We start from the raw sequence: 19,913 nt of genomic DNA, 5'->3' as shown, positions 1-19,913 counted from the left end.
GACGCCCGAGAGGCATCCTAACCAGATGCCCGAAACACCTAAACTGGCTCTTTTCCAGGCGAAGAAGCAGCAACTCTACTCCGAGTCTCTCCCACATGACTGAACTTCTCCTCCTCCTCCTGATGATCTTGTCAAATTGTAACAGAGTGAAACAGTCCATAGCTAGGGTGGAGCATCGTCTACTCTGTACCAGGCTGTGATGCATAATGCAGCCAGTCAGGACTCTCTATGGTGCACCTGTAGAAGTTGCACTGTATATCCTGGAGTCTATGCTGAACCAAATTCGGTCTGTGGTGGAAGAGATTGGCTGTAATCTGTAAATCGCTCTGGATTAAGAGCGTCTGCTAAATGCCTAAATTGTAAATTGTTGTCTCACTCTCGTTACCTTGACGACATTGCCCACGTGGGTGTGACCAGTCCAAGTTCTGGCACCCGAATCCGCTGGTTCTGGCTGATGTGTGAGGATATTGAAGCCGCTCACTCTACTCCACTGCAAGCCCTGTTGATGTGAAGCCCTGCATTTAGCCTGGACTAGAATGGGATGTGAATCTGTGAAGCCCTGGACTTAGTCTGGAGTCTGGACTAGAATGGGATGTTTCATATCCCATTTGACACGTTAATACATGATCGTTAATACATGATCACTGAATTAAATAATGTATTATATTTGTGTCCGCCTTTCTTTCTCACACACACTCATATATATATATACTGTATATATTTCGGCCAAATACGAGACTGGGCGTTGGGGGTGCTAGGTCCTAGGTGCTAGGTCAGGAGGGGTGCAGCAGGCAGTGCACGGCAAAAACGTTTGGGAGCCGCTGAACTAGAGAATTGTGAGCAGTGCAACAGAGAAGCTGGGTACTGTGACTACTGTCTTTCACCTGCATACCCTGGTGGAGTTTGAATTTGAAGAACAGCTTGGCAGCTTGGAGTTCCTGAGAGTCTGAGACCATTGCTGATCAATTTGGTAGGATTTTATCTGGCTCAGGCTGCAGTGAATACTGAAAAGTTTCCATAGGCTAGTTAGTTGTTTAGGCTAAGCAGGACTCCAGTTTCAAGTCTCCTGTTATGAACTTGAAGGTTCATTCATATTGAATAAAGGACACATTTGCATGTTATGCAAGAACTGGTTATTCAATAGTGCTGTTTTTCACCGTCTTTGTCATCTCCAACCATTGCATGTGAATACCAGAGCATTAGGTCAGCTCTGGTAGACTAGACAGTGGCTGGGCTCAGTCACCAACTCACCATAGCTCTCAATTAACTGCTGCATCAGTCAACAGTAATATCAGAATCATGCACGCATGACAACACAACACACATGCACGCACGCACACACACGCACACGTGCGTACACACACACACACACACACACACACACACACACACACACACACACACACACACACACACACACACACACACACACACACACACACACACACACACACACACACACACAACAGTATGCCAAGGATATTGGTCTCAAACCTATACAGCAAATATAATAATGGGTATCTATGTCTAATAATGGGTATAATAGTTTCATTCAAGTTTCAATAAACTGACAATTCTTTCTGTCTTCTTTTCTTTTGTTTATCCATGCTAGGACCAGGTGTCACTGTGGTTGGTAGATGTCATATAAACTTTATTTTCCATCCTTTCCAATATATTTTCATTCGTTTTAACGGATACAGGATGAGTGGTGGGCGCCTCAATGTTAAAGGGGCCTTCCACTCATTTTCAACATTTTACTATGTCATTAATATACCTTAGAGCTGTTGTGTGGAAATAATACAAAGGTCCCCCCATCCTGTGTTTCCTAGAACTGGAGGTCTGAAAAAAATCATTAACATGGTGAATCACATCTTGATGATGTCATCAAGATGTGTTTCACCATGTTAATGATTTTTTTGTTAATGATTTTTCTAGGAAACACAGAACAGATGGATTTATTATTTCCACACAACACCTCTAAGGTATATTAATGACATAGTAAAATGTCGAAAATGAGTGGTATTCCCCTTTAAGTAGGCTACATGATTTGATCATGCATGGTACATGATTATTAGACCTACATTTTTCTTATGCTCAAAATGACTGTCTATACAGGATTTGTAGCAAACATTAATGTTTTATATTTTCTAAAAAAGGCTTTAATTGTGGAATGTTCAAGCATTTTTAACATAAAACAAATAGCCAATTTAACATTGGGATGCCCACTCTTCCGGTTACCGTTTCATGAGCGTATTCTGGCAGTGAGTGTGTTGGTGGCTGCTGAAGTGGACCATGAATTTGAGTGGCAGTGTCGAGTGGTTGGAAGGAGGAAGAAGCAGCCATGTCATAACCACAGCTGTCTACACTGAAGGGACACAGTCAGCACATGCCACCAGCTAACTTCAGACCACTTCTTCCTCCACAGGAAGTTCTGACTGCAGGACATAGGCTACTCCCAAGAAGAATATGGATCGACCACATTGTTATATCAAGCAATCAGATGTGCACGTGAGGTATTTTCAGTAGATGGAAGGTTGTCAGCGACCACATTGTTATATGAAAGAGGTCGACCTTAATCAGTATACATTAACGCTGCTTGAGGTTTCCTGACCTGAACACATTGCCAGTTTTTCATTCATCAGTGCTTAAAAACAGAAAGGGAAAAACCTGATGCACTTGTGAATGACTATGACTAAACACACCACAACCCATCCATTTGTTTTCATCTTTATGTAACCCGGACTGTTTATCACATAAACTGACTAAAAAAATTAAACCCTAGAGGTGGGAAGCACCATCAAGAGTGCCATGTACTGCCCTCTACAGACTATTTGCTGCTTTTTGTCTGTTCCCCCAAGAGTCCTTCACACATTATATTGTATTACAGATGATGTGAGTTGTATTCATAAAAAGAAAAACAGATGTATTTTTCAAATTATGAACAAGACCTGAGGACGATTCTACAAATGTCTTCTAAATCCTGACAGTTTCTGAAAAACCCATGTTTCTATCTATGTCAGTCGTTCTCAAACATTTTCATGTCAAGAACCCCCAAGATTATATGTAATTGGCCACCAACCCCCATCTGAAAATAGGTTGTTCCAGGGACACCCCAGAAGCAAAGATTTGAGTTAAAAACTTTGGCTCTGAAAGAATATATATTCAAAGATTTGTGCCACATATTCACGATTTTTCAAAAATAGCAGATCTGCTATTTTTCAATAGCTAAAGTATAACAGAATGCTTAAAACACGAAAAGGGGTTCCCGCCCAAAATGGGTTAAAAGACAGGTGTATCAAAAGCTATTTCCCAGTCAATTGACTACTAGATTGTCAGATAGGCCTACGGGATCCTTAAAGTTCTTATTCCACACAGGTTCTTTAGTCTGACTCATCTGCAGTGGTAGCAAACATACTCAGAATCCTAATTGTCTCCACCAGGCCGAAGGCATGGGGAGAGAGTATGTTTTGCACTCAGTCCGTGTGTCCGTCCTTCCTTCCTTCATTCCTTCCGTCCTTCCGTCCGTCCGTCCGTTATCAGCTAATCTCCGGTACCGTTGGCCCGATCCATGCCAAACTTTGCACACACACACTCCATGGATGCCAACGATAAACCTCTGCCCCAAATATTCCTCAACGGCCCGTTATAGCGCCACCATGAGGCTGATTTAGGCAAAACACATTTCTGTAGATTACTCGTACACATTTTATCCATACATCACACAATTCGGTATACACTATCTCCATAGTCATGTGATCAACACAGATCTGCACAATTTCCCATGTTCCATCCTGATTGGCTAATATTGGCTTCCAAAGCTCACATGATTGGTCCGTTTCGAACAAAATGCCACAAATCACAAACACAGTGTGCAATTTCCGTGAAATTATACACGCACATTTCCACTAGGCCGAGGACGACATGCCACTCATTCTTTTCCGAATCAGCCTCATGGTGGCGCTATAACAGGCCAATTCCTGTTTTTAGCTATAACTTCATCAATCTGTATACAACTTATGTATGCGCACTCCCTAGAGGCCATGGAAAAACATTCTCTGCATCCCTCCACATCTGCCTGTTATAGCGCCACCATGAGGCCGATTTCTGCTAAACACATTGCTTATGTTAGTCGCACAGATTTCATCCAAATCTCACGCAAATCGGTACACATGATCTCTGTAGTCATGTGATCAAGACGAGTCTGTTGGATTTATCAGATTCTACAATGATTGGCTAACATTGCCTTCTAAAGTTTTCAGGAGTGGCCCGTTTCGTTCAAAATGCTGCACATGTCCTGCTCATCCACAATTCTATCCTCAGAGATTCTATAAGTGATCTGGCTCTGCATTTCCTCAACAAAATGAAGAAAATTGTTGCAAAAAACAAAAAAACATGTTTATATTACTCCTAAACATTTTGCCAAACATCACATACTCTCCTATCCTCCTGGTGGAGACCTGTGCCCAGAAGGGCACTTTTTCTAGTTTAATGATCCTATCGTCAACTTGCATGGAACTCTTAAATCAATTTCAAATGAGGCATATTTCCAATATATCAAATGGGACATGATTAATGTCTCCTCAGAACTGGGTTCAAACTCATGATGCCTAGCCGAATGAATCAAGCCTCTCCACTTGCTTCTACCATAATGTAGCCTTATTCTGCATACATACACAGGCACGCAAGCCACACATACACTTACAGTATGCACACTCATGCACAGAATCATGCACCCACACATTCAAATGCACACAAGTGTATTTGTCGTTTGTCATACTTTACTTTGTCTAACTTACTATTCAGTTTTTATTGTGCAAAAAAATAAAGAATAAAACGGTTCTCAAGGAGACGGAGGAAGTTTTAGTTTGTCATCCGGACATAAAAAGGAACAGCTGCATAGGAAGACCTCTAGAATGTTTTTTTTTGTGAATAATTGGGACACAATAGAGTATGTTTTAAATTAGTGAATTTTGAGGTCATCTGTCAAAATAAGTACATTTTCCACATAGACCCATATCTTTCCCCGAAACTAACTTGCCATTTTTTACTATTTTAAAACATTTCAAAATAGTTCAAATAGCTGATCTACAAGCTCACGTGTCGATGTAGATTGGCTAGTTGAACAACTTTAAAATATTTTAAAATAGTAAAATGGCAAACAACTTGAAACAAGTTAACCCTAATGCAACAGGATCTCAAGCAACCTTTGAAGGTCAAATTCAAGGTCAATACCTAAGAGGAAAGGAGTTCTTTCATAAATAGACAATAGCTTAATTTTGTGGAATATTTGAAAAACGTTTTAATGTTTTGACACTTGAGAATTTTCACAACATGACTTAAAGTGGTTAAAAGAGGGATTTATTGTCGTACTCTTTCCTATTCACGACTTACCAGGGCAAATATCCATGAGATCACCAGAACAGTGTGTCAGTCTACAATCATCTCTAGCCTGATGAGAGAGAGAGCATGGTCATTCATGGTCGAGCGACCATGAGTTGGACTAGTAGTAGCACAGACCGATGCATCGTAAAAGAAATAATTAAACATTTAAAAACACAGTATCACCTCGCATGAATTACCATAAAGCCCTATCAGATTTATATTTACATCTTAGTTGGAAAACTGCCATATAGTCAGAGTTCAACGGTGCACACGGCACCAAAATCAAATACAGTATGCAGACACATTGCCTGCAAATCTTGTATGTATCTGAACTGGGCTTTAGATGTCACTGTTGTACGGATTATGGCTAATCACTTCTTCCCCCATACAGCCACATCCTGTCCATGTGGCTCTTCCATTGTGGTCAAACATCAGCATGGGCTCTGTGTTATGTTCTAGCTGCACTGGAGAACAAAAACACTGCTATTTATACTCTAGTCTACACTGTATAGCACAACCGTTTCACTCAACAAAAAACAGATTCACAAGATACTTACCTTGTTCTTTTTTTTGGAGCTAGCTAAACTACTAGTTTAAGAGTGCCAGCCCTGAGACTGGGAGGTCGGGGTTAGACCCTCAGCCGGGTCATACCAAAGACCCTGAATATAGGGGACCCAGTGCCTCCCTGCTTGGCACTCAGCATCAAGGGTTGGATTGGGGGCAAGTCCCTGCGACATACTAGTGTCATGTCCAGGGGGTGTACTTGTACATCAAGCTGCCTCACGCTACACAAACAGGAGATAGGCTCCTGCCCTCATGAAAATTAACTGAGCAACACAAAGCTTTAAAAATAAGCTAGCTACACTACAAAATAGTACAAACTGCTTAGTAAAAGTAACTAGTAAGGTGCCTTGCACCTAATTCAACTGAAATGCAAAACTACAAATTCACAAACCTCATCTGTGGTGCTATATTATGTTGATGTGCCACTGAAAATGTTAGCCTTGTAGCTTTTGCCAAGCTACATTAAAAATAGCTCTACTTGAAAGTAGATTGTAATTCAGTTCTCAAAGGCAAGCGATACTGTCGTAAATTGAGAAAACACCCCTAATTTCAGGCTGGTCATTGCTGCACATCTGTTTGTCTCCCACAGCAGAGAAAGAATGTTGAGTCAAATGGAATGTTGACTTCGACACCCAGATGTTTAGCACGGCTACAACAACAATGATACACTAGACAAAGGTTTGTGTACAACAGCATTGTGAGGTACATTTAATCTCACAACTGGGGTCTTGAAAGCAATAAACTTTGGACTGTTTATCTTGGTACAATCAACATGTAGGATTTTACTTAAAAAGTACCATCATATAAGTGCACAGCACTCATTGCTAAAGGTGTAACCATTTTCTCTGCCAAATAAACTGTGAAACCTACAACAATAATAATAAAGTACAAATAATAGTCCTAAAAAAGCAAAGTGTTCGAGGTACACCTAACAACCGTGCTCACTTATCTTAAGTGTCCACCACATCTTCATATAAATCTTTTCATTTTACTAATGCTACATGTTTCACCTTCATCCATAAACTGGTTACAGGAAACAAGGAAATATACATTCAATAAGTCTGAGGTAGTGCGTCATAAACAAATGCAGGACTACCTTTGGCCTGTAGCACAGGTAAATTATCCAGTAACATTAGTGGTTATAGTGGTACAAAAACCTACCATCCACCCACTTTACAATACTCACATCTGGTAAATAACTCAATCATTCAATCAGCTTTTGAAAGAAAAACAAATGAAAGAAAGAAAAAGAAACCTTTGCAGGTTGTCAACAGAATTACGCAACAGAGTGGTCGTATTGCACATTGTGTAAACATTTGGGTCAAAGTGCTGTGCTAATCTCGGCTAGTCCCTTGGAAATTAAAAGCGTGGGTTTTCATTCAATCTAATCCTGCACAGTCCTGCCTTCTCTGTCTGAGAGAGAGAAAAACAGATCACACCGAGCATTCCTCCCAATTTCTCCTTACAACACTGAAACCTCCACTAACTGTGGAAATTGGCGTCAAGATTCCACAATGCCTCCAGCTTGGCTGGGAGCTCCAACAAAAGCCAGCCGGGGATCGAGGCTATCTGTCGCTGCACTAGCGACTCTACCGGGAGCAGAGCAGGGAGGGATACAGTGTACCTCTGTGTGCATTACACCCTCCCGGTGAAACTCCTCACTGTCAGGTGACTCCATATGTATTGGAGGAAACGTGGTCATCTACGCTACACCACCCCACAAGACCAATAGTGGTTGGCAGTGACTATATACATGGGGGTGAATTTGGCAATAACTGAATTAGGGAGTCAAAAAAGAAAATAAACTCTACTGAGAACACTTCAACGGTCAAAGCAGGGTGCAGCGCATGTGTAGTGCATGCTAACTTGGTAGGCCCTGTTTTGAACATTAGCCTTTGGGTCTAGTGTGGCTGAGATGGTCTGAGTATGGCTATGCTGGGGACCACTAGGAGCCTGCAGACTGGCAGCAGAGTGGTTGAGGTAGGCGGTAGATCTGTGGGCTGGGCCTATGATGGACTGCAGAGTCTGCTGGGGATATGGCATGCTTGGTCGGTGTATGTATTGGGCCACAGCAGTCGTCTGGCCTGAGCTGTGGTATAGCGTCTGGCCCGGCTGCTGCTGCTGTTGGCTAGTCTTCTGGCACTTCTGCTTATTGGCCTCCTTGACATCACCGTCATGTGCACTGTGGAAAAAGAAGAAGAGAAAAGGCTGCACTGTTAATCATTTAACACTTTCAGGGCTTTAAATTGTTTAATCCAACGATCAGCTCTGCTTAATACGCTAAAACCCATTATTTGTTTAATGCGTTTAATTCGCCGTTTTAAAATTAAAAATAAATAGCGGATTTGTCGTTATGATGACGAAACCGGAAATCATACTTCCGGTCTGGTCTACAGGGCTTCGGGGGGAATGAGCTCAAATTATGCAAGTGAACGGGGGCCTTGGTTGTAACTGCACTCTGCTGTCCACCAAACCAAATTCCTAACATGTTTACATGTCATGGCAATAAAGGCTTCCGATTCTGATTCTGAAATACTTCGGCGTATGCTCCTAAGGTAATAAGACAATCTAGGCAGCGTAGAATATTGGATTAAATAGCGGGGAACACGGGTACTGCTGTAAGAATATAGCCAGTATCTTTATTCTTTAGCCTATATATATATATATATATATATATATATATATTCCATGAGTTTTGCATCATCTCCTTACATGCAGTTTCATTAATATTACATTGCCAATGCGATCCTGCATCAATGTCATTAAGACAAATTCCTCTACATTTATTGTACCGTGTTTATGGACTAATTAAAATCACACACATTAAAAACGATAGTGTGTCTATGACAGGCACTCACATGAGTAGTTTTTCAGCGCAGGGGACCAGGTTGTCCCATGAGTAGCCAGACAGGCACTGTAGACGGGAGGGCCATGCTGGAGACAGGTGTAGGACGAGGCGGGAGGCGGCCACACAAGCAGAAGCCACCAGCGATGGAGCAAAACACAGGAACACATGATCTAAAAAAAAAACAACAAGAGCCTGTCACCACCTGCAGGAGCAATTATCCTCTTTAATTAACACATACTATAAATGCCATCTGGTTTATGAATTGGATGGGGAGCCATATGTGGGGATGTGGTCAGAGAAAATATTTAATAGAGAAATATCACAGTTTAATACAAGGGTTTTCAACTTCAATTTTAAGGCCCATTGTTTAGGCCCATTTGCTTTTGGCAAACATTGATCAAAGTAACAATTCTTCTACATTCTCTAATTGTCTAGACTTCTTGTAAATTAAGTAATGCAGATGTTTAACAATAATGTAACTCTTGAGAGTGTAAAATGAAACCAAATGGACCCGCATGGGTTTCTATGCTCTCAAGAGTTAAAGATCTATAAGGGTCCATTTGGTTACCAACTCTCCATCATTTAGCTGGGGACCACATGGAACGGCCTCAAGGACACTGGTTGAATGAAAACCACTGGTTTAATAGATTGCCCGAATCTGGTTAGGAACCATTGATATGAACAACATTACATCACAGATCATACTCTATAAAATATAATAAAACACTGCTTGCCTTGCAAGGAAACCTCCAGGAAGTAGTCGGCGTACTTGGTCATATACAGCTTGGTCTTCTCTAGACAGGTCATGGGCAGGCCGTCGTGGAGGTCACCGTCGTGGACGGCGATGGACAGGTAGTACTCGATGAAGTGGGCTGCCGTGGGAAGGCAGATGTTCCAATGGAAGGTCTCCAGCAGCAGCAGCTCGGTGTGTAACAAGCCCTGCTTGGTCAGCACCAGGTTCATGGAGCTCATGCACCCCAGGCTGTTCAACGTCTCCAGCTTGGGCACCCGGTCTTCCCTCTCCTCAAATTTACCTACGTAGGAAGAGAAGTGACAATTACATTGTTGTGCCATTAGTCTCACGTTACCAGACTGTTGACTCTCGCAATTGCCGAATGCTTCATCAACTGGACCAACAGAAGAGCTGACTCATGAGTAAGCGACTTCCGTTTAGTCTTTACATTCGCGCAAATGTATTCTAATATAAATAGAAAACATCTAAGCATAATATAGCTTGTTGCTTAGCAGAAAATAAAATACAAAAATAAAATGTAAAGATATTTTAAAATATATTTTCGTGAACGGAAATGGCAGCTTCCTTACTCAGCTCATGGGGGCTATAGTTAGCCCCCCTCTATATAGCATTCGGAGATTGTGGAATAGTTGTCTGGCCACGCGAGACTATTGTGTGGAGTGTCAAATGAAACCAACTCTCCAGAGTTAAATTAAAGATCTATAAGGGTCCAACTCTCCATCATTTAGCTGGGGACCACCTGGAACCCACTCAAGGACCACTGGTGGCCCCCGGACCACTGGTTGAAAACCACTGCATTAGATGAAACCACAGGCAATACCGTGCCATATGTAAAAGTTCATTTTCTTCTGTAATATAATTCAAAAAGTGAAACTTTCATATATTCTCAATTCATTGTGCATAAAGTGAAGTATTTAAAACCTTTTTTGTTTTAATCTTGATGATTATGGCGTACAGCTCATGAAAATCAAAAAATACTATCTCAATGAATTAGAATATTTTACGAGATCACTTTTTTTAAACAAGAAATGTCGACCATCTGAAAAGTATATTAATGTATGCAGTTAATACTTGGGCTGGGCTATTTTTGAAAAAAATATTTCATCAATGGGGCGTGGCATGGAGGTGATCAGCCTGTGGCATTGTTGAGGTGTTATGGAAGCCCAGGTTTGCTTTGATAACAGCCGTAAATTAATTTGTATTGTTCAGTCTCATGTCTCACGCCTTCCTCTTGACAATACAACCTAGATTCTCTGTGGGGTTCAGGTTAGGCCAGTTGGCTGGTCAGTTAAGCACAGTAATACCATGGTCAGTAAACCAGTTACTAGTAGTTTTGGCTCTGTGGGCAGGTGCCAAATCGAGCTGGAAAGGAAAATTAGCATCTCCATGAAGCTTGTCAACATACTAAAGCACATGTACTAAAAAAAGATGGCTGTGTTGAAACCGTTGTTAACTTTTCACTGTCAGTGGACCAAAACCATAGCACATAACATGGCCTAAATCATAAATCATCGTGGGGGTCAGCGGCCAATTACAGAATACAATAATAATAAAATACAAATTATAGAAACACGATTTAGATTAAGACATTTGTCAAACTGGGTCTCAGGTCTCAATATTAAAACAGTCAGTTGTACACTTACTGGCCAAGAGAAGACAGGAGAGCGAGACCATGTGAAGTTGTTGTACGGTGATGTCGTAGCGGTCCATGAACAGGTCGAGCAGGTAGACGGCGAGGTGTCTGGCTGAAGGGCACAGCAAGAAGCGGTTGCTGACGATGGCGATCAGGTCCGCAAAGTACCTCCTGAAGTTGAGCTGAGGGGATTGCCCTTTGTAGGAAGGCAACTTCAGCTCCTGGTAATGACACAGTGGTGTGGGGATAACTGCTTTTCATTGATTGAATACTTTGGTCAACAAAATGTAAACAGCACACGGTACAGTCAGACATTAAGGCCAAAGGGGGACTCGTTTCCATTGTGTTGTGTATTCAATTCATCAACATAGCATAGAAATATCACAATAATACAGGAAAAGGGAAAAACGAAAAACAAATTTGCATTTATCTTCTCTGGTGGGAAAATCATCCGTGCCTAGAATTTTTCAGAACCAGTGATTTATGCCCTGGTGTCAGGGAGGGCATTCCACATTTTGGGCGGTCAAAATCTCTCACTCATTTTACATCTCATGATCTTCATATCAATTGGTCTGCACTAAATACTGTACCATTAAGATGGCACCATATCCGTCTTCTCTCTCTGCATCTCAGAGTAGCCACAATTTTCAACACTAGATTTCTTTTTTTAATATAATGGATTGATTCTAGAGTTGCAACACCAGCCACTGACATCCCATACAACACCAGCCACTGACAGCACATATATCCAAACAGAAAAGTTCTATAAACCTAACAACTTTGCAGATGTACGAAAAGCTTGAATTATCATCTATATCTGCGAAGTGTTTCTTTCATTAAAAAAAACACCATAGACACGTTATGAACTGCTTTCTGTGTCAATAAATTCCCTGCTGGTGATTATTTTTTGATTAGTGCTGGAGTTTGGAAGCGCTTGTTTTCAATAAAGCAACATCCTGCTGCCTCCTGCATTATGTGCAATTTTTACAAAAAAAAGGAAAACAGATGGTCCACAGGACCGTACAGCTGCAATGTTGGTGAGTTTAACATTGTTTAATACAATACAATGTATGGGTGTGTTGCAACTCTAGATTCAACAGATTAGGGGGAAAAAAGCTAGTGTTGCAATTTGCAGCTAATCTCATAAGTGGAATGTGGACAGTTTAGATGATATCATCTACCGATGATATCATCATGGGGGTTCCAAACTACAGCCCCTCACTTCCTGGAAAGTTAACTTAAATATACGCTTACAATTGTTCTTGCATTTAAAAAATAAAGTTTCTTATTCTGTAATGTCCACAGTCCACCTCTGACATGCAGAGTAGACAGAAATGGTGCAATCTTATAATGAGCAAATTGAGCTGCTTGTGAAGATGGTTGAAAATGGGCGTGGTACTCCTTTTAAATTCATCAGTCACACAGCCAAATGCGTAGCTTATATCCTTGATTGATTGATTGATTGATTGATGTATGTATTAACAGTTTGCAGAATTACAGTACATTTCAAGCACAACTCAATACAAAAACTTAACTGTGGACGACACCATAAAAAAGCATTACACTAGTTTACAATAGGGTCCACCATTTTCAATTAATTCCTATTATCCTATACTTACTTTGTAGCGCAGAGCTTGGTATATATCTGCAGCAAGCTGTCCCTTCCACCACTGGTCCTCAAGCTCCATGCTATGGAATCCTGGGGCATGAACAATCAGTCATGTTTTCGCATTAATACAGATGACCGCAGGGCGCAGCACACTCTTGCCAACTTCACGAAATCGTCAAACTTCTTGCTAGTAAACAGCACGCACCCGGTGTAGTTTTGCCATATGTTCAATGAAATCGCCATCACATGAATCTGACAAGTGACAACGCTCAAACAAACTTGGACTCACCCCCTGTTCGCACATGTAGTGTAACGATGGTCTCGCAGACAGACAGCAGGCTGTCTCGCCGAAGTTAACTGTAGGCCTATTTCAATTAAATGTGTGCCGCTACTGCTAGGGAAACATTGTTTCATTCATTGTTGTGTAGCTAGCGAAGGCTACTCGAGTTAGCACGAGTTCAGACAGCACACACAACCATCACTGTCTGACTGGCTGGGTGCACTCAGTCCTCTGAAAGAATAGAAGAGCACACAGACAGGACTGTCTGCTGCCAATTAAAAGTGAGTTTACAAACCACAACCACCCAATCACCGGAGGGGATTCATCCTGAGCGAGTTTATGCTGTCATGTTTTGAGAAGATATTCATCAACATCACATCACTACTTGACACTACTTACATGAGCAGAACAAACTAATAAAGTTAATTTCTCCTTATTGCGGACCACCTGTTAATTTCTGTCAGATAGGCTACTTATTCTCTGTATAAAAATCTGCCCAAATAATAGTCCATATAACTAATTAAATAAATTAAATAAATTAAATAAATAAAGTGCTCTAATTAAATGTATTGGCTTTTAATTAATCATATAACATGTATACCTTTTGAAGAAGCATGAATAAGTAGGATTGTGTTTCCCAACGTGGGCTCCGGGCCCCAATGTTCAGATGAGGCCTTCCCCTGCATGTCTGTCGGTATATTCTAATTCTTGATGTGATATCAGTTCAAAAACTTGTCATATAGAAAAGATTGTTGTTGTTTTCTTCATAAATAGCTAAAATAGCATGTCGACTACTATGTTGTGAGCTTAAAGATTGTATATTTTTGAGAAGTACAGTAGGCACCTTCCTGTCTTTTTCTTCACCCATCTGTCATAATAATATGCGTAATGTCTTTGAAGCAGTCATAGCATGAGCTCAGCTAAGGACTCAATCAGCTAGCAGCAGACGGCAGTGCGGTCAGATCATTTCTGCATGTCCTTGAAAATGGAACAGGGACACAACTGGGATATACAGTACATAGGTCATTCAATCATTCAATAAGTAGGCTGGTCTCTAAATTGTTTCAGGAAAACAGAGATTGAAGCTACATAGGCCTACACCTAACAAGTCCTGATAATAATTGAAGTATTGTTTCTATTTGTCATAATAACCATAGTAACTATTTGTCATAATAGATACTGTATAGCTAAACAGCAGGAGTCTCAAGTGAATTTGATGTAAAATCCCATGGATGACCCCAGCATTCCATCGAAAACATCAACTCAAAATAATGATACCCCATGGAATATTATGGGACTACCTAGCCCCATATGTGCCCTCTCCCTACGCTCATTCTGTAGCTCCGGAGCTACAGAATGAGAGTAGGGAGAGGGCACATATGGGGCTAGGGACTACCTAACCTTCAGATTTCATATTGTATACTCTGTTTGTGGACTACTGTACTGAAATGCAGTTAAGAGGCATGCACATGTGTCAATATCCTTGCCTGTAAGCATGCATGGGTGCCTTTGTTGATATTTATTTATGGTAGCTATTTATTTAAAATTTGGAATGCAGAACCCTGCCAGGCCGGGTTGCCTACTCAGGGCTGTGTCAGTCAGTCAGTCGTGGGATGCAGCCATCAGGAGATGAGGAAGCTGTGGGGGGCAGTCAGTTTGTTGCAACCATAGGTCACAGTTTACTATGAAAACCTGCATTTCATGTCAGTCAGTCTGTCTGTCACGCCTCGTGACATGTTCCATATATGGCCATCTCCATATATGAATATCACGACACAGACCTCATCAAACCCTGGAAAGCCATACATGGAGAAGACTGGATCATCACCTGATCTGAATATATGGAGTCGGCCAGCAACTCAACATCTGGCCTCATGGACACCATGTTGATCTGACCTCATCAAACCCTTAGATCTCCATATATGGACCTGTTCTCTCATTGTCTCCACCAGGCCGAAGGCCTGGGGAGAGATTATGTTTTGCACTCCGTCCGTCAGTGCATCAGTGCGTCAGTGCGTCCGTCCGTCTGTCCGTGCGTCCATCCGTCCGTCCGTCCGTCCGTCCGTCCGTCCGTCCGTCCGTCCGTCCGTCCGTCTGTGTACAGCTAATCTCCGGCACCGTTAACCCGGTCGATGCAAATCATTGCACAAGACGGATCTGTCCGATATTTCATAATCCATCCTAATTGGCTAAGATTGGCTTTCAAAGTTTGCAGGATTGGCCCGTTTTGAACAAAAAGCCTCAAATCATGAACGCATCGTGCAATTTATGTGAAATCTTTCACGCATTTTCCTACTAGGCTGAGGAATATATCCCACCCTTTTCACATTGGCCTGTTATAGCGCCACCAAAAGGTGGATTTTTGCAAAACACATTTTTGGAACAAAATGCCTCAAATCATCCAATTGCCATCAAAGGTGTAAGAACAAATGCCACCCGTTTCACATTGGCCTATTTTAGCGCCACCACTGCCCACCAGGAGGCCACAACCTGACCTGGCCTGGTGGAGACCTGTGCCCAGAGGGGAACTTTGAGGGGAACGTCCATTCAAACTCCGCCCCAAAGTCATTAGTGCAGCCGTGGCCGGCAGCTGGCATCAAACACTAGAGTTCTCAACAGGCCCAAAAATTAAGGCCCGCCCCTACCTGGGCCCTAACTGGGCCCTAACTGGGCTGGCCCGAGGCCCCGTCTGGCCATACTAATTAGCACACATTTTACGCCCTACCCGGCCTGAAAATGTCAATTAAAACATTGTGGTGCCCCTATGGGCAGAAGTCAAAGCGCCTTTGGAGGTGCGGTCAACAGAAGCCCCTCATGTGATTCCAATTTGGGGTTTATTGGATGTCGCGACGTCCAATAATGACATGACATTTTTGTAAGAAATTAGATTTACAATTTTGTGAATCTAATTACAGGCAAACGATACGATATGTTTGACAAAATGTTATTGTATGACCTACGGTTCAAGGGTTATATTATTATATATATATATATAATATTAATATATATTATTGTTTTTTTATTGTTTTTTTCTTTGTGTATACGGTGTGCAGACCTTCTCTATTTATTTACAGTTTATCTTTTTTGATCCAGCACATCCAAACAGAAATGTTTGGATGTGCGTGCACCTCTTGAAGTTTCATGCCAATCAAACGCTTAGTTCATGATTTGTTGTGGCATTTCTTGCGAAACAGACCCTCCAGCAAGCTTTGAGTCAATTAGTCAATTGGAAAGGAATCTGACATAGATCTCAAACACATACCTAGTACCTACAGAGATAAATGTGTATAGCCTACAGTTTGGGACAAAGAATGTTTGTGTAGGAAACACAATCCTACTTAGTCATGCTTCTTCAAAAGGTATACGTGTTATATGACTAATTAAAAGCCAATACATTTAATTAATTCATTATTTAATTTATTTAATTTATTACCAACTCACAACCTGTCGTGCCAATAGGGCTGAGCCCGATTGGCAGGGCTGTTGCGGGCTGGGTCTTGGCTTGGGGCTACACAAGTATGATGTAACAAGAAATGATTATATAGTAATATTTGTCAGGTGAAAGAAGCGCTGTTTCCGTTGTGTTCTTGTCTCCGTTGTGTCCAACCCCCCCCTCATATTAGTATTGTTATTATTTTAGTAATGTGTATGTTTTTGTGACACAACCTCACAGCCGTTGTTTGCGTTTGTTTCCGACGTTCTGTATGTGGTTCAATGTTTTGTTGTCGCTTTCCTGCTGTCCAGCTCATAACATTGGCAGCTGTTGTTGCTTCGAGGCTGCCGCTGCGGTCGATCAAGCTAGGCCGTCAGTATGACTAGGGTGTCGATCTTGTCGTCTACATTTCATGAGCTTTCATTAGTCAGGTTTCACCTGACAAAAAACAACTAGCAGGTAGAGGTAACACATTACAAAGGATTCACTCGGAACTTTCTCAGTGTAGCTTTTTTTCTTGTGTGGTAGGGATGTATACATTTCATGAACTTCCAGTAAACCTTGTGACAACCCATTTCATGAAGGGGAAATCTTAAACAAAAAAACACATTTTGTTCTACCCCGGGTAGGGGTACACCCTAATTCTGGGGGTTTGATTCCTGCAACAATAGATGTGGTGGTAGGTGGGTTTGGTCAATAAAGTGCAGAAACATTAATTATATTGGCAGCAACCCACAGTATCACTCAGCGTGCTACATTGACATGACCAATTGGCAGACATGGATATTCATACAGCCATTCTGTTCTCAAGCATTCTTCTCCTTATTGGGTTGGTATCTGTGATGGGCCTGATCGATGACGAGACGGCCTACAGAGCTGAGGTTGGAGCATTGCCACAGTGGTGCCAGGAGAACAATATCGATAACACCAAGGAGCTGATCGTGGACTTTAGAATGCCAATCTCATGAATGGTGTTGCAGTGGAGAAGGCCGGTGACTTCACGTTCCTTGGAATACACATTTCGATGGACCTAGTGGGCCACACATACCATGTAGTTCAGAGTGAGCCCTCGCATCCTAAGAGCGCTCTACAGTAGCACCATCGAGAGCGTCCTGACCGCCTGGTTTTGCAAATGTACCATCGCTGAACGCAAAGAGTGGTGAAAACAGCACATTGTGAGCGGTGAGCTTCCCCCTCTCCAGGATATACAAAAGAGACGATGTGTCCCACCAAATTACATCATGATGACGTTATGATAACGTCCAACACGTTCAGGGCGTTCAGGACTAGGCCAGATCACACACAGCCCATATGGGGATGATCTTCACGTAATTTCCAGGACGTCTTCACCAGTTGAAATAATATAGATTATTCTGGGCCAGATCTGACTATAGTTATGATATGACTTAAGTTGATCTGCCCTCTCTGATTCATCCAGGGACGTCCGTCTTAGTGGGCAGAATTTGTTGGTTGAAATCAAGTGATATTCCGGACCAGATCTGATCAGTCTTGGTTTGACTTGATACTAGAGACGTCACTAATTTCGTACAGGTGCTTGCTGAGGTGGATATGGCCGAAAGTATATCATTCATCAGGGACATTTATTTACCACGTCCCAGTTAAAACCGCTGTGGCACCACGGCCAGACAAACAATACAGGAGCATCACGAACAATACCACAAGACTCCTGAACAGTTTATAAGAGCTAAGCCTGTGGCCACTGCACACTGAACTGAAATGTGACTCTTTACATCCATCCATGACTCTTAAATTAGTATGCATTAGCCACTTTATTCTATTTGCACTAATCCTTGATCTATTCTTTAACTGCATTGATGGGCCTGCACAGTTGAGAATTTCATGCATGTTACTTGTAATGTGATGTGACAATAAAGTTTGATTCTGATTCAGATTCTGTATCTTACAATATCAATTTTAAGCTGTTTATGAGCATTTTGCCAGCTACCAGCTGCACTTCCAAGTCTCAAGTGTAATGAGAGTTTCGTGTAGCTCCGAAGTCCGAAGAGTGTAACCAATGGATGAGTCCTCCGGCTCCTCTGAATTGGTTAAAGACTAGGTTGTAAATATTAAAGTAATTTCTATTTAATAAGGGACATTCAAGCTCATAGGCCTACTCGTGAAAGTTAGACCTATAGCCTACGTGAAACATTGGATTGAATAAACACTTAGTAATAAGAATAGAATAAATAATGAACATATAGATAATAAATTATGTAGTAGCCTAATAGTATACACATAGAGCTCTTCACGGGTTAAAAATAATAGATAATATTATTATATAATAGATAATACTATAAACCCTATAGCCTGAGCTAACGTGTTAGGTTTCTGGTCTAGAGGGGCGGGTCGCGGCTGAGATTTGCGCACGCCCTGATTGGATCTCACCGATCTGTCCGTCAGCCCCCTGGCCCCTCCAATTTTTGCGCCGACGAAAATGAAAGCTTGGGTACAGAGGCTACCCAAACCCGGCTTAATGGACCTGAAATTGGTTCTGATCCGAGTGGAGCCGACATAAAAAAAAAGAAAAAGAAAGAGTCACCATGGCGCACCGGAATAACAATAAATCGCATGTTTTCACCTCGATGAATAAAGTAATTCATGATCACTCCCACCATTGAGTCCATGGAGGTTTGATGCGTTTTGTGCGTGTGTGTTCTCTCGGCTTTCACTTGAACTGACGGGGAAATACGTTTGTTCCCCCATATATTTCGCTGCAGAAATCTGATCTGATGCCTACAATTTACAATTTAGGCATTTAGCAGACGCTCTTAATCCAGAGCGATTTACATTAAGCAAGAACAAAAAGCATGGCAATACATCACATACATAGAAAGTAGTTCTCATGAAAAATGTGTAAGCTAAGAACATAACAGTGGAATATCTATACTGAAACTATACATATACTATACTATATAAAGTGTTGTGACTACATACAATGCAATTCTAGTGCTGTTAAACATGCTATAAATCTGTATCAAATGCTATCTAATCAGTCTACAAAAGTGCTATCTAAGGGGGTAGGGAAGTGCTATGGGCCATGATGGAGTGTGAAAAGGTGGGTTGTCTACGGCGGCGCTCTTAATCCAGAGCGATTTACATTAAGCAAGAACAAAAAGCATGGGAATACATCACATATGTAAAATGCATTTATCGCGAAACATGCGTAAGCTAAGAACGTGACTAGAACATATCTATATAATGACACTATACATATAAACTATAACTAGAACATATCTATATAATGACACTATACATATAAACTATACATATATGCTATACTATGCTGTACATATATACTATGAAGTGCTATGACTACATACAATGCACTTATTGTGCTGTCTACATGACATGCTATAAGTCTGTTTCAAATGCTATATAAGTCTAAGAAG

General features: G+C 41.5%; 1 protein-coding gene across 1 annotated transcript; it reads right to left on the bottom strand.

Annotated features, from left to right (window-relative positions):
- Positions 1-6,621: 6,621 nt before the first annotated feature.
- On the bottom strand, positions 6,622-13,327 carry ccnj (cyclin J). Its single transcript, XM_079512820.1, has 6 exons — positions 13,080-13,327; positions 12,801-12,880; positions 11,192-11,402; positions 9,529-9,828; positions 8,805-8,964; positions 6,622-8,128 (listed from the first exon to the last, which is right to left on the bottom strand). The coding sequence occupies exons 2-6, from the start codon at positions 12,867-12,869 to the stop codon at positions 7,768-7,770; spliced, it is 1,101 nt and encodes a 366-aa protein (XP_079368946.1). The 5' UTR covers positions 12,870-12,880; positions 13,080-13,327; the 3' UTR covers positions 6,622-7,767.
- Between the last annotated feature and the right edge of the window lie 6,586 nt (positions 13,328-19,913).

This window comes from Electrona antarctica, assembly GCF_951216825.1.
Source record: "Electrona antarctica genome assembly, chromosome: 10".
Classification (NCBI taxonomy): domain Eukaryota; kingdom Metazoa; phylum Chordata; class Actinopteri; order Myctophiformes; family Myctophidae; genus Electrona; species Electrona antarctica.
Note: the sequence above shows the minus strand (reverse complement) of the source record. Positions and strands in the feature narration are given on the sequence as shown.

Bases quoted from the DNA above. Each gene is read 5' to 3' on its own strand.
- ccnj (XM_079512820.1), bottom strand. From the start codon at position 12,869: ATGGAGCTTGAGGACCAGTGGTGGAAGGGACAGCTTGCTGCAGATATA. The intron at 11,403-12,800 runs GTAAGTATAGGA...TGTCATTACCAG, and splicing joins ACCAAGCTCTGCGCTACAAA to GAGCTGAAGTTGCCTTCCTA. The intron at 8,129-8,804 runs GTGAGTGCCTGT...CTTTTTCCACAG, and splicing joins TGCGCTGAAAAACTACTCAT to TGCACATGACGGTGATGTCA.